Genomic DNA, 24,139 nt, shown 5'->3' with positions numbered 1-24,139 from the left:
GAGAAATGTGTCGGAAATACAACCGTCTATGATAGGGAATGAGATATAGAGAAGCTATGTGTTGTGCTACCAGCTACATCTGTGTAAGTAGAAAATCCAAGCCAGTTACTGTGGTGGATATTGACAAACACATGTACTTGTGCACTAATATCATGGGAGAGTGCTATATCTGTATAACATCATGATCTGTGCATGCGATCTAAAGTGACTGACTATTTCAACTGAAAGTGCTCAACGATAAGAAACAGAGTTCTTAAAAGGGCTGACATAATTATTTACTATAATAATTATTAAATACCTACAGACACTAGTGTTTCATCCTTTCGGGAATCATCAGTGCAGGGTGACACAAGAGAGAGAGAGAGAGAGAGAGAGAGAGAGAGAGAGAGAGAGAGAGAGAGAGAAAATAGAATAAATGACAAAATGTTATATTCCAAAATTCATGATGTTGACCATCTTATAATTTATTCCTTTAATTCAGTTGACTTATACAATTCTTGACAGTATCTGTTTCATAGCGCAAAATCAATCACTTAATTATTATATCAATCAGTGAATCTATTATGGCCTTAACTCATCAGAAGAAATAGCAACAATCAATCCGCCAAAAGGAATTGAAGTGTGACTTGACATGATTAAAATCCGAAAATTGGAAGAGAAACTGCAAATACCTTTTTATTTTTCCATTACGCCATATTGAATTTAAGTTATTAAAATATATATGGCATTTATGCGACACACAATTTTCCACGTTTCATTCTCATGAGTATTCGTCAAGCTGTTGCATGGAATTGATGTTGCTATATGTTTTAATATATTCCTGTGCTACTGGGTTTACTAGTCAGTCAATCAGATTCTTTGTTATTTCACACCCATTTATCTTTGCCAATAATGGGCAATTATCAGGCAAGAGTTATTTGAGCCCTAATTAACCTGGGTATGTGAATGGGTGTGTTAATAAAAAAAACTCTGATTGGCTGACTAACAAACCCAGAACCACAGGAACATATAAAAGCATGTCGCAACATGAATTGAGGAATCCTCATGAGGATGAAATGCGGAAAACTATGTGCAACTTAACTGACACACATATATTCATACTCCTATAAATTAGTTTTTGTGTGTATTGATATTCATATTAAAAACCCTTTTTTCTATTTATTTAAAAAGAAAATACAACTGTTATATATGGATCATGGAATTGGAATTGCATTTATTTGCAAAAAATCTAGCTAATTTGCATATTCTTTTAATCATTCATTTTGATTAATCCCCTTTTAGTTTTTTCGGTTTTCTCATGGGATGATCATCTTTAATTAACTATTACATGTAATTATATTCATGCAGATATTCTACATGATTTATACTTGTGTAATATTTGCATAAAAAGTTTATAGTAAATACAAACCTCTTTCTATATATATTTATGCATGCATATACATATTTAAAAAAATTTGCCTACCAAACTTCTCTGTCAGTTTTTTGGTCTACAGACATGAAACTTAATATATAGGGTACTTGAATGCATACAAAACTTTATATTTGGGTTTTAGCCGGGGAAAATGGATACAGAAGTGTGATAATTAAAAAAATGGAATTTGCCAGGTGAAGGTCAAATGACGGCATTATGAATATTTCTGTTAAGAGCACAGCAAACATGTCTTCATAGCTCAGGCATTAACGTCAAAGAAAAAATTAAATCGTAAGCTAAACGTTTTTGGTTTTGATTCTTGGTGGTGGCACACAAGTCATTTTTTTAAAAACTTTTTCAATCATTATTACACTTGTGCCCGATATTATTCATACCCCTCGGATCTTTGAGATTTCTCTAAGAATATTGCTCAAACCAGAAGGTAGACAATATTAAAGGGATTTCAAACAATAAATCAAGCATAAGCATTTAATTTAAACTCAACAAATAAATAAATTATGCAAGTTTGAAACATTATACAAAGAAAAACAATAATGGCACTAGTTCAAAATTATTCATACCTCTCTTACTAATAATCAATAGCATGCCCTTTATTCTTAATAACTGCCTGTAACCGTTTGGGATATTTATCAACAAGGTTTTTACAAGTATCAACACTGATTTTTGACCATTCTTCAATGCAGTAGTTCTCCAAATCCCTCACATTTCTAGGTTTCCGCTTTTTAACCTCAGTTTTCAATATGTGCCAGAGGTTTTCGATAGGGTTCAGGTCGGGACTCTGGCTAGGCCATTCCAAAACATTAATTTGATTATCCTCAAACCATTTCTTGACTATTTTGGCAGTATGTTTTGGATCATTATCCTGTTGAAGGAACCAGTTTGGTCCTAAATGGAGCTTCTCCGCATCCTGTCTAATGTTTTTCTGGAGTATCTCCAAATATTGCTCCTTCTTCATGGTTCCATCTATCTTGACCAAACTACCTGGACCACTAGCCGAAAAAAAGCCCCAAAACATTAGGCTACCACCACCATGTTTCACCGTGGGTATGGTGTTCTTTGGGTTGTAAGCTTCTCCTTTCTTCCTTCAAACGTAGGAAGCATCCATATGGCCAAACAATTCAATTTTTGTTTCGTCAGTCCACAAAATACTTGAGAAAACGGACTCTGGAGAATTCACATGGGTCCTAGCAAACTTTAGACGTGCTGCAAGGTGTTTTCCGGTGTGCAATGGAGTCCTTCTTGGTCTTCTTCCTTTCAGACCATTTTCATGCAGAGTCCTTTGCAATGTTTGCCTTGATATTTTTATGCCAGAAGACTCCAGATTTTCTAAAATGTCCTTATTAGTGGTGGTTGGATTTGCATTAACACTTCTTACAATATTCCTGGTGGCTCTAGCAGACGGTTTCCTTTTCCTTCCTCTACCAATCAAGTTGTTTGTTGTGTGGTGGCTCTGGAATTTTTTGATGATGCTCTGTACTGTTGCTGTAGGGACCTCAAATTTCTTGGAAATTGACTTGTAACCTAAACCATCCTTATATGAATTAACAATCTTAGTACTAAGATCATTACTAAGCTCTTTTTTCTTCCTCATTCTAATAATTTTTATTCTTTTATTGGTTTTCAGTTGATATCATTTTAATTTCTGAAAAATGCAAAAAACGAAATGAAATTAATCAAAGGTTGTATAAAAGCATTCAAAATAAGAATCAAACAGAAAACAAACAGTCAGAAACTCGATTAATACTGAAAAAATAAGGGGGTATGATTATTTTTGAACATTGCAGATTTTATAAATAGCTGTATATTTCTTTTATTACAAGTATCCCGAGATTTTAAAATGACGAAAATGATCAGAAGAGGTTTATTAAGAATATGTATCAATATGGACGTAAACAATAAATTCTTACAAAAGTTACACCTAATAAACTCAATTTTCAAGGGGGGTATGAATAATATCGGGCACAAGTGTATATATTGGGTCTAATATAAGATAATAAATACAAAATTTGTATTAATCAAAGTATCATATTTTAGCACAGTTTATGACTGGGCAATGCCGAGCGGTCTGCTAGTGTGTGTGCATATATGTATATATATATATATATATATATATATATATATATATATATATATATATACTAACAGGGTGACCCGACGCTGCCCAGGATCGAATGATGATCAACAAATGTTTCACGCTTCCATATTTTTATTATCATAGAAATAGATGAAATGCCTAATTCTTAACAGAAATATTCATTTCGAACGCGCCCTTGTGATATCAAAGAACCTACTGTTGATCTTATATGCTTAACATTACTGGTTATGCAGTGATAATGACTTGAATTTAAGTATAAAATGAAAAAGTTAAGTATCATTGTGAAATTGTGTTTTCAACAGAAACATTCATTTCAAACGCGCCTCAAAGAACCTACTGTTGATTTTGTGTGTTGGGTCTTTGGGCTTGTGTGGTAAGAAAACTTCTTAAATGCACTTATGATGTTCGGCTGTGTAAGATGTTAACTTTGGTGAAAATCGCCTGTTCCTTCTGTCATCCAATTATTTTGATTATCGATACTTATAGAAGACATTCTGACACAAAACCTGTCTAAGAACACTGCCAGGTACATAAAGTACCTTCATGCGAAATTTAATAAAAATCGATCCAACAGTTTTCGAATCCATAGGAAACAAACTCACAGACACACAGTTCCTTTTATATATATATATATATATATATATATATATATATATATATAGCAGGCTATGAAAATATATATGGCATTTTAATTCTCTGGAGCTTAAATGCCATATATGTTTTCATAACTTGCTACCCAACTCTATTCATGTATTACACACTGTTGAAATAAATACTGAAAATCAATACATAAAATAATATATTATGCACATCATAATTAAAAATAAAAAAAGATGATGGTCCTACCTTGTAAGAACAAAGCCTTTAAAGAAGGCAACCGATTGAACTGAAACGGAGCAAGGTTCTTGATTTCATTATAACTGTAAAATAAGGATTTCATTATAATTGTAAAATAATAATGATTTCATTATACAGTAGAACCCTGGATACGGTGGCCCTAGGATACGTTTTTTTTTCAGGTTATGATGTGGAATACAATGTTTTTCTGGCCCCTGGTTACAGTATTTGCCCCGCCTTACAATGTTATTTATAATGTTATTTGATTATATACATGTGTATTATATATGTACTGTATTTTGTTACTAATTTTGAATGCCGTATCCCAGGGTTCTACTGTAACTGTAAAATAATAACCAAATATGAGAAACGTTGAAAAAAGAGAAGGCAGAAACTAAATTCAAAAGGGAGACAACAAATTATAAATTTATCTTTGTATTCTTGTGTGTTGGATTTTTATTGCTCATTTTGAAGGTAAAAAAAGTGATAAAATACATTGTTGTTTTTGAGAGTTGTTTTTTTTAAATTGATATTCCTTTTGATTATTTTAATATAACATGAACATTTAAAGAAAGAAAAAGAAAAGGGAGATATTATTGCTTGGTAGCACAATTCAACACAATGATTGGCCTCAACACTAATTTATTTATTTGTTTATTGTGCCCTTTTAAGCATTTCTTTTAAGTTGAAAAATGATTATTTATTCAAATCTCACAGTTGAGGTACTTATCAGCATTAGGTACATGAGAAGTGCAGTGGAATCAATAGACAATGAAGGTGGAGAAGAGCTCAAATGTCAAAGAAAATATGTTTAGATGATGAGACCAATGAAATTGTTCAGAAGGATATTTAGTACTCTCCCACTGCAAGAACTGTGACACCAGAGTTGGAAAGTGGTATTGGGAAGTCAGCACCCTCGAGAGGAGGGACTCCTACCTGCAAAAGATGCCAGAGCAGCCCCGTCAGCATTCCTCATTAAGGGTGCCTCAGACAATTAGAAATAAATTAACCTCTTCTCAAAGATAGATGGCAAAGGCTAGAAGGGTTGGCCTCTTAGAAGTGCACAAAACCAGCATTACACTGCAATCAACAGGGGCGTTTTATTTCATTTTTAAAGTACGGGGATGTGCAAGACTTAGAGTGATTGCAAGAGTAAGGAGTGGATGGAGTAAGTTTAGGGAACTTCTGCTATTGCTAACCAACAGAGGATTACTCTTATCAAGAATAAACTTGAGAAAATCCAACAGAGGATTACTCCTTTCAACATAAACTTGAGAAAATCCAACAGAGGATTACTCCTTTCAACAATAAACTTGAGAAAATCCAACAGAGGATTACTCCTTTCAACAATAAACTTGAGAAAATCCAACAGAGGATTACTCCTTTCAACATAAACTTGAGAAAATCCAACAGAGGATTACTCCTTTCAACATAAACTTGAGAAAATCCAACAGAGGATTACTCCTTTCAACATAAACTTGAGAAAATCCAACAGAGGATTACTCCTTTCAACATAAACTTGAGAAAATCCAACAGAGGATTACTCCTTTCAACAATAAACTTGAGAAAATCCAACAGAGAATTACTCCTTTCATCAATAAACTTGAGAAAATCCAACAGAGGATTACTCCTTTCAACATAAACTTGAGAAAATCCAACAGAGGATTACTCCTTTCAACATAAACTTGAGAAAATCCAACAGAGGATTACTCCTTTCAAAAATAAACTTGAGAAAATCCAACAGAGGATTACTCCTTTCAACAATAAACTTGAGAAAATCCAACAGAGGATTACTCCTTTCAACATAAACTTGAGAAAATCCAACAGAGGATTACTCCTTTCAACATAAACTTGAGAAAATCCAACGGAGGATTACTCCTTTCAACAATAAACTTGAGAAAATCCAACAGAGGATTACTCCTTTCAACAATAAACTTGAGAAAATCCAACAGAGGATTACTCCTTTCAACAATAAACTTGAGAAAATCCAACAGAGGATTACTCCTTTCAACATAAACTTGAGAAAATCCAACAGAGGATTACTCCTTTCAACATAAACTTGAGAAAATCCAACAGAGGATTACTCCTTTCAACAATAAACTTGAGAAAATCCAACAGAGGATTACTCCTTTCAACAATAAACTTGAGAAAATCCAACAGAGGATTACTCCTTTCAACATAAACTTGAGAAAATCCAACAGAGGATTACTCCTTTCAACATAAACTTGAGAAAATCCAACAGAGGATTACTCCTTTCAACATAAACTTGAGAAAATCCAACAGAGGATTACTCCTTTCAACATAAACTTGAGAAAATCCAACAGAGGATTACTCCTTTCAACAATAAACTTGAGAAAATCCAACAGAGAATTACTCCTTTCATCAATAAACTTGAGAAAATCCAACAGAGGATTACTCCTTTCAACATAAACTTGAGAAAATCCAACAGAGGATTACTCCTTTCAACATAAACTTGAGAAAATCCAACAGAGGATTACTCCTTTCAAAAATAAACTTGAGAAAATCCAACAGAGGATTACTCCTTTCAACAATAAACTTGAGAAAATCCAACAGAGGATTACTCCTTTCAACATAAACTTGAGAAAATCCAACAGAGGATTACTCCTTTCAACATAAACTTGAGAAAATCCAACGGAGGATTACTCCTTTCAACAATAAACTTGAGAAAATCCAACAGAGGATTACTCCTTTCAACAATAAACTTGAGAAAATCCAACAGAGGATTACTCCTTTCAACATAAACTTGAGAAAATCCAACAGAGGATTACTCCTTTCAACATAAACTTGAGAAAATCCAACAGAGGATTACTCCTTTCAACAATAAACTTGAGAAAATCCAACAGAGGATTACTCCTTTCAACATAAACTTGAGAAAATCCAACAGAGGATTACTCCTTTCAACATAAACTTGAGAAAATCCAACAGAGGATTACTCCTTTCAACAATAAACTTGAGAAAATCCAACAGAGGATTACTCTTTTAAACATAAACTTGAGAAAATCCAACAGATGATTACTCCTTTCAACAATTTGAGAAAATCCAACAGATGATTACTCCTTTCAACAATTTGAGAAAATCCAACAGAGGATTACTCCTTTCAACAATAAACTTGAGAAAATCTAACAGAGGATTACTACTATTAACTACAAGCTTGAGAAAAAGAGAGATAAATACAATGCCAGAAATAGGTTAGTTTTAAGCCAATGTCTAAAAGCCGTTCAACACATGTTAACATGTAAAACGGATGTTAAACCAATAATGATGCTTATTTCATGATATAGACTCAAAAAATCTCCTCTTAGATCTTCTCCTATGATTCCTTATACATTCAGTTTAGTTTTTACTTCAATAATTAAGTTTGAGATATTTTAACCAGATTAAGCAATTTCTTATACAAGTCTATTAGTTTTTAAAGACAAAATTTAGATTTTGAAATCTTTATTGTTAATATCTCAATATTAATAACAAAATAAAAGTCTAAGCAGAACATTTACCCAAGATGAAGCACTTCAAGTTTCAAAAGAATTCGATTGGTGCCAGCATCCATCTCCCCTTCATTCGAATCTTCAGAATCTCCGAGGGCCGGGTTTGCTTTTTGCTTCCCACATTTATGACGAGTAAGTATTGATTCAATGCGGTTGTTATTCAGACATAATACCTGCATTAAAGAGATAAAAAATATATTTCAAAATAGCTAGTTTGGCACAAGGTCATTACGTATTTATCATTTTCTAGATTAATGGTGCTTTAAAAATACTTTTTGTCTTTTAGGCGCACAAATGAACCATAAAACCAAAATTTGTACTTCTGAATCAAAGACAAAAAACGGATTTCCAGAAAGAGACAATATCATAGAAAATAACTTGAATTTCAGTTCTGAACAAGCAATAAATATACTCTAGTAGCAGTAATATGCAAAACCAACAAACTCGGTATAAATTTAATTGTGGTAGTGAAAAATTGAAAACATGCACACAAATAATAAAAAAATAAAATAAAAAATCTGACTCTTGAATCCAAAACACAATGACACCAATTTAAAAAACAGCTCAACTGTTGAATTGTAATTAACAATTTTCTAAAACACAAATCTTATTAATCGAGCAACCTGATGCAAACAATTTTTTTCTTCCACATTTTATCTCAATGAAATTTTTCTACCATGCAAAAGAATACTCTTTGCATAAGTGAACTTCACAAGAACAGCAAGATTTTATCTTAAAAGTGAAATAAGTAACATTATACATTTAGCAAGTCATATTATATTTCACTTGAAAAGCATAGTACTATTTAGTAACATGTAAGTTTATTTTTTTTATGTGTCAAACAGAAGCATATTTGTAACAACATAGGATGAATTGGATGAAAATATTTTTATATTAATACCATTATTGCTAGGCTTACTGTCATCCCTACCCATTTCTGTCAAAGACATTAGTTAAACACTTTTGAATTATTTTAACTCATTTTGAGATTCAACTATCTAATCGCAACATTAGAAATGGAAACTAAAACAACAAATTTTAACTATTACTAAGAGCATTTCAATGCTTATATGACATAGCTTAATTTGACAAAAAATTGGGTTCCAACTACAAATATCAAGAGTGCATAACACTTAAGAAATCTGAGAAATTGAATGAGGAACGTTGTGTCTTTTTGCAATCACTCCATAACACAATATTATCTCTTTCTTAATTATTTTTTATATTTTAAAAATGCAACTTTTAGGGTGGGGTCAAAAGATATATGCGGCATTGATTCGGTAGGAGGAGGAAGAGAAGGAGGAAAAGGAGGTATAAATCAAGTGGCATTCATTCAAAAAGTAAATTTAAGTAAATTTATGGTCTTTTATAGTGCGATGTATGCCCAGCATTGCTCGGGAATTAATCTTCAAAACGTTATTAATGTTTTTATTTTTTTTATTTCTATAATTTTCAAATCATAAAGAAAATGAAATAAAAGTAAAAAACAGACATATTTTTCTTTTATTGTTGTCATGCAAGAACTTATACTTTTTTATGCTGTTGTATTCACTTTGATTGCAATTAAAAACATACTTATTCAGCTATCTTAAATAATATAATTTCAGAATATATATGACTATTAAAATTTTAGAAACCTTCTACATTATTTATTTGAGACCTTCTCTTTGCTCGCAAATAGAAAATCCTTACGTCCTAAAAGATTTTCTCTTTGCTTGCAAAGAGAAAATCTTTTAGGACGTAATGTGGCTTTTATCTGATTTTTTCCCTGTTTATTTTTCTGCTATTTTCCTCCACCATATTTCCATTTCCATATTATTTTTTAATCATAATTTAACCTCAATTTAACTCTGTCAATCGAAGTATGAAACTGGTCAGTTAGCTTTTTCATCTTTTACTTTTTAATTCATGTTAAATAAATTTGATCTGTATATAGCTATTACATATATGACTATAGCGATATATCTTCAAAACACAATAGAGGTTCACGAACAAAAAAGAACTACAATTAATTCCAATAAATAAAAATTTAAAAAAAAATTATATCATAATAATTGTCAAAAGAATGGAAGTTTGATAGAATACATGTTTGGTGCGAGATTAATGCACATGTACATTGATGTGTTCTTTAATATGTTGTTAATGTTAAAAGTGACTCCATATGAGCCGTTCCATACAAGTTATCAAATTTACCGAATTTTCATTACTAATGATTACTATATTGTCCAATTTCTACTGTACACGCTTTAACCCTTGTCCTTGAGTGGCCTCTTGGCCTTGATAATGTGATGATGCCTATGTAAAAAAAAAAAAAAAAAAAAAAAAAAATTTATTTACCAACATTCTAAATGAAAGAACTTGATAGCGATGTTAAAATCACTCCTTCTTGGAATGGGGTCTCCAACAGGCTGTTTTCCTTTGTTAAGGAATTTAGAGGTTGGTTACATGGTTCTGCTGTAGTCAAATATTTTTGCAATAGAAATAACACATAAGCACTTTTTACAAATATTGACGTTCATTTTGTTTTGTGTTATTGGACTTACCTTCAAATGGTGCAAGTAAAGAAATCCATCAAGAGATGTGAGGTTATTATGTTCCAAATTGATGCTGAACAAAAAAAACGAATTAAAAGAAATGTAATTATTATTTAGTTTTCCATAAAAAAATATTTTTCATAAGTTTTCTGGAAAAAGCAACATCAACATGTGGTATTATACTTAGTGTATTATTCATCCTGGGTAGGCATCTGGCTTCCACTTAACAGAGTTAGCTGACATTTGGGTAGCATCTCTCCTTTATACATATTCTAATACAAGTTTATACAAATTTATAAATGAAACAAAGAAACAACATGAAAATGATAAAGTATGAAAACAAGTTATGGATCAAGTAAAGAATAGATACCCTGTAGCAGACGACGCTGCCTGGCGGTGACAAGCGCACAATTCAACTAACACCAGTGATTCGACCTTGACATTGGCACAAGCACATGGCGGCGGGTGTTTGTAAACACGTCAAATAGCAAACATGCTCGAATATTCACCAACAATTTTTTTTTAATATATTTACAAAACTTTTGAAGATTTAAAAGAAAAAAATATATTTACAAAACAGTTTTTTAAAGTAAGTAACAAAACGAACGTATTTAAATAAAAGATATTTAAATAAATGGGTGTCTTTCTGTTTCGGATTTTTTCGACCCAGATTAATATTTATGTACCATGTTTGTTTTTTTTAGGGGGGGGGGGGTTCTATATGCGTTTTTAAGACAATTTATTATTTTTTTTATTACATTTTCACCCCAAACAAGGCGCATTGCCACTTTGGTGTAGGGGGATACTATCAGGGGCAACAACTACTGGGGTACTATGTTGGGATTTGGGCAGCAAGATGTCGGGTCACGTTACACTTGAACTTCTGCATGTCAGTACAGTTGGGGAAGCACTAAGCAGTGGCCTGGGATGGAATTCTAGAGTTTAATTATTCTTTAAAACATTACCTTCAGCGGCAATTAATATATTTTTAATATAATATTTTTGAATATTAAATTTTGACGAATATTCGCTAGCAAGATTTTTTAAAAAATAAAAGATATTTAAATAGATCAGTGTCTTTCTGGGTGCGTTTTTAATATATTTACAGAACTTTTTAATAACTGTTTTATTCTTTTTATCAAACAAAAATAGAACTTTTATAATGACATATATATATTATGGACTGTTTTTTTAACATCGAAATTTTAAAATTAAAGTTAGTTTTATTAAAAAAAAAAAAAAGACGAGGTGTTTTGTTTTCAATTAAATTATAAACTTTATTTGAACTTTCAACAAACTTTTATAGACATAAAAAATAGACTTTATAGATATTTTATAATAATTTTTTAAAAATATATTTAACAAAAAGTGTTTTTTTATCATTTCATTGTTGAATAAAATTTAAAAGTGATAAATGGCGAAAAAAAAAAAAAATATCTCGAAAAAACAAAACACCTCGTCTTTTTTTTTTTTTTAAATAAAACTTTAATTTTAAAATTTCGATGTTTGAAAAACAGTCCATAATATATATTTCATTATAAAAGTTCTATTTTTGTTTGATAAAAAGAATAAAACAGTCAATAAATACAAAAATAAATAAATAAATAAAAAAAACCAGTCCATTAAGTTCAAATAAAGATTTAATAAAACTTATTAAAAAAGGTTCATACTATACGGTTTTGGACATTTTTTTTTCTGTGTACGTTTTTAATACAATTCAATATATATTTAAAGTGCGATGTATGTCGGTGGTTAGTGAAGGAGAAATAATTATAGGCCGAGGCAATTTTTATGCATAATAAAATCACAAGTATAAACAATCGAGATTTTAAAATATATTTTATTCATATATCTTTTTATAACTTTTATTTTTATAAAGATGAATTCTAGATAGAAATCTTTGGTACTGGTCGCGATTTGAGTTCCCTGCCGAACACCATAAAAAAAACACTGACTTCTCCCTACGCATGAGCAAAGGACATGTTTTAGTTGCCATAGTAACTAAACGATCATGAATTTTTATCGACTTTTTATAAGTTTTACTGTTTATGAATATTGAAATAAAAGAAATTACTACACATTTATTAATAATATCTCACTTTTATCGCCTTTGTTTTTAATCACTTTTATCGACTTTTTTTTACTGTTTTACTGTTTATGTGTCACTTTTATCGACTTTTTCTTTTCTTTTTTAAATAGCATTTTCTTTTTAAATGACAACGTTTTTACTGTTTATGAATATTTAAAGAAAAATAATTACTAAACATTTATTAATAAAAAAAATGGGTGCTAGTGCACTTATGATCCGCGCTATAGTTTAAATCGTATTTCTAAGTTTAATTAAAGTTTAATGTTTTTTTTATTCAATTGTAAGGTTAAAGTACAGAATAAGTACAAAACACCCTCCCCATGTTAAGAATGGCTTAACCTTACAATTGAATAAAAAAAACATTAAACTTTAATTAAACTTAGAAATACAATTTAAACTATAGCGCGGAAGTGCACTAGCACCCATTTTTTTATTAATAAATGTTTAGTAATTATTTTTCTTTTTATATTCATAAACAGTAAAAACGTTGTCATTTAAAAATAAAATGCTATTTAAAAAAAAAAAGAAAAGGTCGATAAAAGTGATAAAAAACAAAGGCGATAAATGTCCTTTGCTCATGCGTAGGGAGAAGTCAGTGTTTTTTTTTTTATGGTGTTCGGCAGGGAACTCAAATCGCGACCAGTACCAAATCTTTTTATAATTTTTATTTTTATTAAATAAAAACGCACTCAGAAAGACACCCATATATTTAAATATCTTTTATTAAAAAAAAAATCTTGCTCGCGAATATTCGTCAAAAGTTTATATTTAAAAATATTATTTTAAAAATATATTAATTGTCGCTGAAATGTTTTAAAGAATAATTAAATAAATATTGAATTGTCTTAAAAACGCATACAGACACCCCCCCCCCCCGTCCCAAAAAAAACACATGGTACATAAAAATCAATCTTGATCGAAAAAATCCGACACAGAAAGACACCCATTTATTTAAATATCTTTTATTTATTAAATACGTTCGTTTTGTTACTTACTTAAAAAAAACGTTTTGTAAATATATATTTTTTCATTTAAATCTTCAAAAGTTTTGTAAATATATTTAAAAAAAAAAATTGTTGGCGAATATTCGAGCATGTTTGCTATTTGACGTGTTTACAAACACCCGACGCCATGTGCTTGTGCCAATGTCAAGGTCGAATCACCGGTGTTAGTTGAATTGTGCGCTTGTCACTGCCAGCCGGCGTCGTCTGCTACAGGGTATCTATTCTTTACTTGATCCCAAGTTATTTCTCACAAACCAGACAAATTGTTTCTATAAAAAAGGTGCACCACAAAATCTAAAAAGTGTGTGTGTGTGTGTGTGTGTGTAGAAGTTTGGGGGAAATGTCTTACATACCATTAGCAGAGTGCTTGAGTGCTGGTGAATAAGAGACAAGACGAGAACAATGAGAATTTTTATGTAAGTCCCTTTTTTATACTGATTGATGCGCCATTTATCATCACAAAAGGGAGATAATTTGGGTCTGAAATACCATATGGTTAATGTATGTGTAAGTGTATTATAGAAGGTTAGGTAACACTACCACAACAAAGAGGGAGTTTCCAGTCAATATTAAACTCACATGTGATTCTCAACTAAATGTATATCTCAGTCGGGGGAGATGGCATACACCGTTAAGTGATGATGATGTGAAGTTTAGCTATTTCTTGCAAAGGTGACTGTGATTATAAAATTGTTTTGGGGATGCAGAGATGGCTTATCAGACCGATCTGAGCTCTAAAGTATCTTGCACATCCACTAAGGCAACTGTGGGATGATTCTACTGACTGCTCTGTCTTTTCAAAAAGCACATTTCCTCTAACGTTCCTCAATGTGCCAAGCATTTCCAAATGATCACTCATCTCGTATTGATCAGGCTCAACATCATTTAACTTCTGAAGCTTTAACAAGAATCAGTTTCTCAACAACATTAAGCTGTCTATAATCTGGCATTATTTGAGGAAAATAAACATAAAATCATACTTAACTTCAAACAAGTGGAGGAAAGAAGTTTTACTTCTTTCTTTGCTCTTAGTCATCCTAAGAAAAAAATAATATCTCAGGCATAAAGATGAAAAAAATGGAGATGCCCACCTTGTCAGATTTCCATAAGCATTACTATTTCCCAAGTCAACAGTTCGCAGGTTGCAATTTGGGAAGTTCAGTTCCTTCAGTTCTTGATTTGTAAATTTCCCAAGACGCTCATTGATGAAATCTGGTGTTAGTCGTCCACCAAACAAATCTTTAGCAACAATGATTTCAGCTGGATCCTAGAAATGAAAAACAGATGAAAATCTAAAGAAAATCGTTTTTTTTTTTCAATTCAAATCTTCATAAAATAAAATCAGAGAATAAGTGAAAGGAAGATGGGAAAGGAGAGAGTAAGTGTTGAGAGAGATTAAATGAATTTCTGGGTGGGAGATCATGTGCCTAAATCAACCACTCTCTATAACAGATATGAGGGGAAAACAAATGAACACATGTCCAAGGAAATGGAAGAAACTCTAGAGGATGACCTCCAATCCGTAGTGGAATGGGGACAAAAATGGTTGGTCACATTCAATGCTGCTAAGACTAAGCTTGTTTCCTTCAATAACTACAAGAAACCTTCTCTACCACCAATAGCAATGGCCAAGAACACGTTACCTGAAAGTACTTCTTTTAAACTCCTCGGCCTAACGTTTACAGGGAATATGAACTGGAATAGATACATTGAGAGCATTGCCAAGGCTGCTGCAAGGAAGGTTGGCTCCCTCTACCGTGCTAGAAAACTACTTACGCCTGACAGTATCCTATACCTCTATAAGGCAACCATTCACCCATGTATGGAGTACTGTTGTCACATCTGGGCTGGTGCATCTGCTTCTTGTCTCTCGCTCCTGGACAGGGTTCAAAAGAGAGTTGCCAACCTGATAGGTCCTGAACTGTCATCTAGGCTTCAGCCTCTGTCCCATCGATGAGATGTTGCATCCCTCTGCCTGTTCTACAAATACTCCAATGGTGAATGCTCTGACGAACTGCAAACACTTGTACCTCCCCGACGTAACTACCCCCGACAAACCCGACAAGCTACTAAGTTTCATCCCTTTACAGTAGAAATCCCTAGGTGCAAGAAAGCCTTTTATTCCAATAGTTTCTTCCCCAGAACTGCGGGTCTTTGGAACTCCCTTCCGGGATTCTGCTTTCCCAGCTGCAATGATATGCAGAAGTTCAAGTGTAATGTTAACAAGCATCTTTCTACTCATCTCCCTTCATAATGACCCCGCTAATTAAGTCTCTGATAGTAGCCCCCTGCTTTAAAGTGGCACTGTGCCTTGTTTGGGGTGAAAATTGAAACAAAAAAAAAAAAACAAAAAAAAAAAACAATGATTGATCGCTTCAGTGTAACAAAATGTGAGACTTTACATATTGGAAAAGCAGCCCCAACAAGGAGATTAATTATAACATAACCAAGCAGTTGATGACTCTCCAACAAATACTGCAGTGGTCAATGATCAATTTTATCAGGTTTTATCATTTTAGAGAATTGAAGGATGATGGGTCATTCGCCATGAGAAATTGTCAGTTGAGAAAGAGTGAAGGATAGGCAATGCTGAAAAAAATTGGTTTGCATGAAACGTATTACAAAATGAATATTTGCTGAGGCGAGGCGATTATGTAGGGGACAAGGCAAAAAGAAGAACAAGCTTTAACAAATTCAAAAGATTTTGCTGATTAAAAATAGGCAAAAAATAAAACTTGATAAAATTTCCAATTTACTATGCATCAGAATATATAACATGAGCAATTGCTGTGAGTGTTCACTTTCAAAACTAATTTTATTAGATATATGTATTATTAGTTTGCTGCATTTCTAAGGATAGAAATGATCTTTACAGATTATTTATGCTTCACCTGACAAAGGCTGAAGAAAGTATTAGTCAAAATAACATTACAAAAATGTTTGGATTTCTCTTAATCTACTACTAATGGGGATTTGGTATTTGTCTGTCTGAAACGGAAACGATATTATCACAATTTTTTAATGCTCAATTCAGTTTACTATAATATTATTTCAAACTAATGCACAATATATCATTGCTCAACGAAGAGGTTGGAGTATCTGTTCTCTGCTTATGACAGCATTTTCACAGAAATTACCTTTTTCTTTAGAAGAGTAAAATTTTTGCCAGGAAAATGGTTCCATCATTTTACTGCTCAAGAAGTTATCTCACTCCTGATGCAATCCTTTACCTGTATAGGAGCTAGATATCCTTGGACCTTTATTATTCCTAATATTCATAAATGACCTCCCTGACAAAATTGTCTTTGAGATGGATATTGTTATATCCTTACTTTAAATAAAAATACAGCAAGAATAATGGGGTTATGGGTGAAAGACAAAGGGGTTTATTTACAAGGGAATACATGTGACATAAGAGTTACTCAACCTCTTTTCTTATTCTCTTCCTGTCTTTTTTCCTTCTCTTTCAGTCAAGTGAGAGGGTCAATATATCTATAGTTCATTTCATCTATGAAGGGATGTTAGGTTATTCCATTACATCATCTTCCTTCCAAACTAAATTCTTCCATAGAATTTTGATTCTACCATTTTTTCCTTTTTAAACTTTTTCCAAAAAATTTGGTCCTTTTCCTTTTCCTTTCACTTCTCCTCACCATTTGTGTTTGCCGATTTTTTACTTTTGGAGAGTGACTGGATTTCTGAGTTACTGGTACTTCCTTGCTTGGAGGTTGTGTATGGAAAGTATCATATAGCAATTCCATTGGTAACTCTTGGTTTCTGACTGTTTCTATGTATCGGGGTCTCAGTTGGTTAATATGTTTTTTGTGGAAAAAAGTCTTCCCTTTTATAATGTAAAACATTCTCCCAATTCTTCTTGAAATTATGCCTTCTTCCCAAAAACTCTTCCCTGCCTGATAATTTTTGAAGAAAACTTTATCGCCATCATTGTAAGTCTTGTACCTTACATTATCCTTGATACTTTTTTTCACTTTTTCTCTTGGGACTAACCGGTCGAACACTGAACGTACCTTTCTGGCAAACATAATTTCAGCTGGGGATAATTTAGCATTTGTATTTGGATTTGGTGTTATCCTATATATTGCTAAGAATTTTTTTATGCTTTTCTCTTCCGTGTCAATGTTATTATTCTTTTTTAAAGCTCTTTTAAAAGTATCAACAAATCTTTCTGCTTGTCCGTTTGATTGAGGGTTAAAAGTTGGTGTTGTAATGTGTTCAATGGTCAGTGCCTCACAGTAGTGCTTGAATTCTTGACATGTGAACATAGTGCCATTATCACTAACAATTGTTTTCGGAACTCCGAACCGACTAAATATCTCGTCCAGCACTTTTATTGTGTTTGCTGCTGTAGGGTGTTTGTATTTAAAAATTTCTGGCCATTTTGACATACTCTCTACGATTACTAGGTAATAATATCCCTTCAGAGGTCCTGCGTAATCAATATGGATGCGTGTCCAGGGTACATCTGTTTTAGGCCAAGGTTGCGTCCGTATGGAGGGAGATCTTGCAGCTAGTTGGCAACCTTTACATAATTTCACCATTTTCTCAATGTCCTGATCCATTCCAGTCCAGTATGTGAATCCTCTCATTAGGGCCTTCATTCTGGAGATTCCAGGATGTCCCATGTGGAATTCCTTTAGGATTTTCTTTTGTAATACTTGTGGTATTACCACTCTGTCTGCGTACATCAGAGTTTCATCACACATAGAAAATGGAAACACTTTTAATCCTTTTCTATTCTTTTCATCTTGTCCCACTTGTTTTTTTATCTTATAACATATTTATCTGTTTTCGCTGCTTTCTTTATTTCCTCAAGTGTAACAGGAAGTTCCCTAACAGTATTTATTAATATATCGGTTAGTTCATTTTCTTCTTTTAGTGCTGCTATAACAGTTTCTTCAAATTCAGTTTTACTGGAGATCAATCTCGACAAACCATCTCCATGTGCAATTTTACTAGATGCTAGGTGTTTCATTTTGAAATCATAATTGAGCAAAATAATACTCCATCTCTGTAATCCATTTGCCGTATGAATAGGAATCCCTTTTTCCGAACCAAAAATCGATAGTAATGGTTTATGGTCCGTTTCCAAGACAAAAGATCTTTCATGAATGAATCTATGAAACTTTCTCACAGCATATACAATCGCCAGACCGTTTTTGGATCTGACTGTACTTTCTTTCAGCGGGTAATAAAACCCTCAAGGCGTGAGAAATTGGTTTGGTAGATCCATCTTCCATTCTGTGTAGAAGCACCGCTCCTAAACCATACTCGCTCGCTATAATTAAATCCTTTTTCGGATCGTAATGTGCTAACGCTAGATCCGATAACAAACATCTTTTACTTTTTTGGAATGCTTCTTCACATTCTTTTGTCCAGAGCCATTTTTTATTCTTCTTCAATAATTCATTCAATGGTTTAATAGTTCGTGCATATTTGGGATATAAGAATTATAGTAGTTTGCTAGACCCAAGAATGACTGTAACTTCATTACATTGTCTGGTCTAGGCATGTCTCTAATTGCTTCTGTCCTATTTGGGTTAGGTCTTCTAACTTTCTAATCAATTATTTGTCCCAAATATTCAATCTTGTCCATACCAAAATTACATTTTTCAAGAGCCACTTTATATCTGTAGTCTTCTATTTTCTCGAATACTTTCCGAATATGGTTTTTATGTTCTTCAACATTTTTGCTTCTTATCAAAATGTTGTCTAAATAATACATTGCAAAATCCAAGCCTGCTAGCATGGCATCCATAATTTGTTGAAATAAATTTGGCACTACTTTCAACCCAAACGGCAATCATTTTAATCCTTTATGAGTATTCATTGTCAGGTATTTAGAACAATCTTCATGGACTTTGACCTACAAGTATGCTTCTGACAAGTTAATTTTTGTGAAAATTTTTCCTCCATTTAACTTAGAAAATATTTCCTGAAGGGTAGGGAGTGGATAGTTATGATCCTTTAAGGAATCATTCAGTCCCATCGAAAAATCTCCACATACCCCGATTTTTTTTTATTTTTATTTTTCACATAAACTGTGGGTGATGCCCATTCAGAGTAGTCCATTTTTTTTATTACTCCGATTTCTTCGAGTCCATTTAATTCTTTCTCGATTGCCTCTAATGCCGAATATGGAACCTTCCTTTTGGGTTTAAACACCGGTTTTGCTTCATTTTTCAGTTCAAATTTCACTTCTGTTTTAGTGCAGCAACCCAGACCTTCAGAAAATACATTTTTAAAATCCTTCTTCAAATCCCCAACAAATCTTTCTGGCAGTTTGGGACTTTCAGATCCTGTCACATTTACTCTTTTACAAAATGAGTTTATTGGTTTCTCCCATAAATTGAAAAGTATCATAAAATCGATACCGAATAGATTAGAATTTTTTCCAGGTATCACATACATTTTAGTTTTTAACGTCTTTTCATTCAGGGTCACAATTAGTATAAAATTCACCTTAAATTTTAATCTATTTCCAGACATTCCTCTGGCAATATTATTTGTGTTTTGCAGCTTTGGAGAACCAATTTTCTTCCATGTTGTTTCATCAATTAAGGATATGTCACTTCCAGTATCCAAAAGACTTTTTTTTACCATACATGGACTCTTTTTTAAAATCAATGGTCTTTATTTCAGGCTTACAGTATTTCTCCTTTTTGCATACTGTTGACTTGTGTCCTTTATGCCCACACTTATAGCATATTTTGCTTTTGAAGTAGCACTCTTTTGTGGAGTGATTCTTTCCTCCACACATCTTACAGTATTTTTTTACATAGTGGTCACCTTGTTTTACCCTTTGTATTTTGTCAACATTTTTCTCTTCGATACTAGTATTATCTTGTTTTAAATTTAAGTTTCTGGTATTCCTCAGTAACTTTCTGTAAGGTTATTTCTATGTCTTGGTTCATAATGGATAATATCTTAGAACGAATCTCTTTATCCTTCGAAGATGTTAACCCTTGCACAAATATCAAGCATTTAAACATGTCCTCTTTTAGGTCTTTCAACTTAAATAACTCGCATTGGGCATTTACTCTCCCAACATAGGCGATAAAGTCTTCATCATCTTGTTTCAAAATATTTAAACGCCTATAACGAGTATAAAATAAGCTATCCCATTCCCCGAAAATGTTTGATAAAATTCCTATAGTCTCTTTAAAAGAAATATCTTCCGGTTTCCTTGGGAGTATAAATTTGTATACTTGGTATTTTCATGGGAACCCAGTTTTTGCAACAGTAAAATAATTTTTTCTTCATCCGACCAGGCCTGACATCGTTTGGAAAAAATATTTTTGTATCTACGATAATATGCTGGAAACGTTAAGCCATTAGTTGGTTCATATAAATATTCTGTCAGCGAATTTGCAATTCCTTCCAGAGTGAACCGACAATCCTTTTTTTCTTCTTGTTTCATTAATATTGTTTTTAATACTTCATTTTATTTTAACTGTTCTTTTTGTAAAAATTCCATCTTGCTTTGTTGAGCTGGCAGTGCTAATTGTATCGTTTTTGTAAAATCGGCTAATTGTTCCATGTTGAAGAAATTTTTTTTTTGAACACAGTAATAAAACAAAAGGTTAACAGTACCTGCACAAAGCATTAAATAAATTCACTGAATAGTTTGTTTCTTTTAAACCACAAAAAAAACATTCTTTTGTAGACAAGGTTTTTGCAACACAAACGAAATCAACATTGAACCAACAGCATGCAAGCATTCTTTTCCACCATATTTTTTTCTTCTTATGAAACAAAAGAAATTTGAAATGGACAACTTTCAAAAATTCTTCTTTTCAATGCTTCGTAAAATGTCAATTTTTTTTTTTTTTTTCAGTAGGACCGTAACAGACTGAATTTAAAAAATATATATATAATTTACTTTTTGTGTGTGTCTTAGCTTTTTTTTTTTTTCAGTAGTTGAATTTTTCTGTGCAGTATTTTTTCTCTTTGTTTTCCAATATGTTTTTGGCTTAAAGTTTCCTTTTTGTGAATTCAAATCCTGTCGCCATTTGTTATATCCTTACTTTAAATAAGGATACAGCAAGAAACATGGAGTTATGGGTGAAAGACAACAGGGTTTATTTACAAGAGAATGCATGTGAAATAAGAGTTACTCGACCTCTTTTCTTATTCTCTTCCTGTCTTTTTTCCTTCTCTCTCTGTCACGTGAAAGGGTCAATATATCTATAGTTCATTTTATCTATGAAGCGATGTTAGGTTATTCCATTATATCAGGTATATATGCTGATGACACCACACTCTATAACAGGCATGTCAGGAAAACATATGAACACATATCACATACCTAAGGAAATGGCAGAAACACTAGAGGATGATCTCCAATCTGTAGTGGAATGGGGACAAAAATGGATGGTCACATTCAATGCTGCCAAGATTAAATTTGTTTCCTTCAATAATTACAAGAAACCTTCTCTACCACAAATAGCAATGACCAAAGATTCATTATCTGAAAGTACATCTTTTAAACTCCTCGGCCTAACGTTCACAGGAAATATGAGTTGAAAAATTACATTGAGAGCATTGCCAGGACCGCTGCGAAAAAAGTAGGTTCTCTCTACCGTGCTAGAAAGTTACTAACGCCCCAAAGTATCCTGTACCTCTATAAGGCCACCATTCGCCCATGTATGGAGTATTGTTGTCATATTTGGGCTGGTGAATCTGCTACTAGTCTCTCACTCCTAGACAAGATTCAAAAGAGAGTCGTCAATCTGATAGGTCCTGAACTGTCATCTAAGCTGCAGCCTCTGTCCTATCGACGAAATGTAGCATCCCTCTGCCTGTTCTACAAGTACTTTAACGGTGAATGCTCCGATGAACTGCAAGCACTTGTACCCCCTCAACGTAAATACCCCCGACAAACCTGACAAGCAGCTAAATCCCACCCCTACATAGTAGAGATCCCTAGATGTAAGAGAGCTTTCTACTCCAGTAGTTTCTTCTCCAGAATCGCTAGACTTTGGAACTCCCTTCCGGGTCCCTGCTTCCCCAACTATACTGACATGCAGAAGTTCAAGTGTAACGTGAACCGAAATCTTGCTGCCCAACTCTCTACATAGTACCCCTGTAGCTTATGTCCCTGATAGTAGCCCCCTACATCAAAGTGGCAATGTGCCTTGTTTGGGGTAAAAATGTAATAAAAGAATCTGTTCTGTTGTCATGAGACTATCTTTCCAGACATTACCTTCTCCTGCAAGAATGCATGGCAAAAAACAAAACAAAAAAACGGCAGTCTGGGTGGATAAGCACTGTGAATAGGCATAGTTAACATTAAATTGGTTTAGACAAAGTTATAAGCCTATAATAAGAGCCACTTCTTTATCCCCTCCCTTGTCACAGCTTTGCTGTTACACAGCAAGCACAAACACAGTTGAATAAAATGTATCTTTTTCCATTAAGAATGTGTTCTTTGATTATCATCATGTGCTGTTGGGGTACTATACCAGCATTTGATTTCAGATCAAGATTATTAATGATCACAATGAAAAGCAGCACAATTGAAAGATACCAAGGGAAAACAGGTATGATTTTAAATTATAATGATTTAACTGCTGTTTGAACAGCCGGCATCTTACTTGTTATGCTATGTTGTGAGTATATATCAGTGTGTATATTGTAGAGAATATATATTGAGAGACTGTATATTCCTGTTGCTATGTTGACATATCGAAACCGTATCTCATTGTGTGTGTGTGTGGGTGTACATATATCGAGGAGTGTACATATCGTCGAGTTTGTAGACTCTTCTGTCTGATAGATGACGGGATACATTTTATAACAAGAGCATTTATAACAGACACTGAAAGATATGGGAACGGGACAGACAGTTCTTTTAAGATGATAGATAAAACACATTTACCTTTTCATTTAGGTGGAATGACGACAGACGAAGACAACAGTTTACAAATGTAGATGATTCTTTATTCATACCAGCTGGTGATGATAGTGGTCAGGGATTTAAGCCTTTAGACTACATGATCTCCTCTTTCCCCTTCACCTGCCAGGGGCATTAGCTCTCACTAAGTCGCTCTCCGACTCTCGTCTGCTGTCTCTCTACTTTCTCTTCTAACTAACTGCGAACCCTGTCTCAATATATTGGGAATCTCCTTTCTTGATGGTGTCAAAGCATATCTTGCCACGTAGAATTCATTCATGTGGATTTTACCTATGTATGTCCAAACACATTTTTGACAAACAAAGAAATTCTTCAATTGCATTGTATCATTTAACCTATTTGTTAATCATTATTTCTAAACTGCATTGTTCATATCCAACTCTGACATAAATAATATTTAGTCATTTCCAAGAACAATGACAATTGTTCTACATTCCAAAGATTTCAACATGTATTCTTTTTTTTAACTTTTCTTAATGGGTTCAATTCTAACCTTTTCCAAATATCTTTTTTAAACTTATCTAGTTTGCTCTTTTACTTACTGAGGTCCGTCCTTTTTTACATAACAGTTAGAGTTGAATCTAAATTTATTACTTATGTAAAACTATTGGCTTCCATGTAATTTATACAAATCTCACAAGATAAGATCTCTCAGCATGCTATCAAAAGGGTTCTTTAAAATCACAAAAGTAAAATATAGGTTCCTCA

The 24,139-nt window shown here is 32.8% G+C and overlaps 1 protein-coding gene across 4 annotated transcripts in view; it reads right to left on the bottom strand.

Moving 5' to 3' along the window:
* The window catches only part of LOC145302399 (leucine-rich repeat-containing protein 9-like), a 245,664-nt gene that overhangs the window by 26,083 nt on the left and 195,442 nt on the right, over positions 1-24,139 (bottom strand). For all 4 annotated transcript variants that reach the window (XM_080144652.1, XM_080144653.1, XM_080144651.1 and 1 more), the window contains exons 26-29: positions 14,589-14,764; positions 10,414-10,477; positions 7,880-8,043; positions 4,374-4,447 (exon numbers count right to left, since the gene is read on the bottom strand). In XM_080144652.1, coding sequence (XP_080000778.1) covers positions 4,374-4,447; positions 7,880-8,043; positions 10,414-10,477; positions 14,589-14,764 — 478 coding nt within the window. The remainder of the gene's footprint in view (positions 1-4,373; positions 4,448-7,879; positions 8,044-10,413; positions 10,478-14,588; positions 14,765-24,139) is intronic.

The sequence above is a fragment of the Euprymna scolopes genome, chromosome 2, assembly GCF_053919585.1.
Source record: "Euprymna scolopes isolate OS-2025 chromosome 2, ASM5391958v1, whole genome shotgun sequence".
NCBI lineage: Eukaryota > Metazoa > Mollusca > Cephalopoda > Sepiida > Sepiolidae > Euprymna > Euprymna scolopes.
Note: the sequence above shows the minus strand (reverse complement) of the source record. Positions and strands in the feature narration are given on the sequence as shown.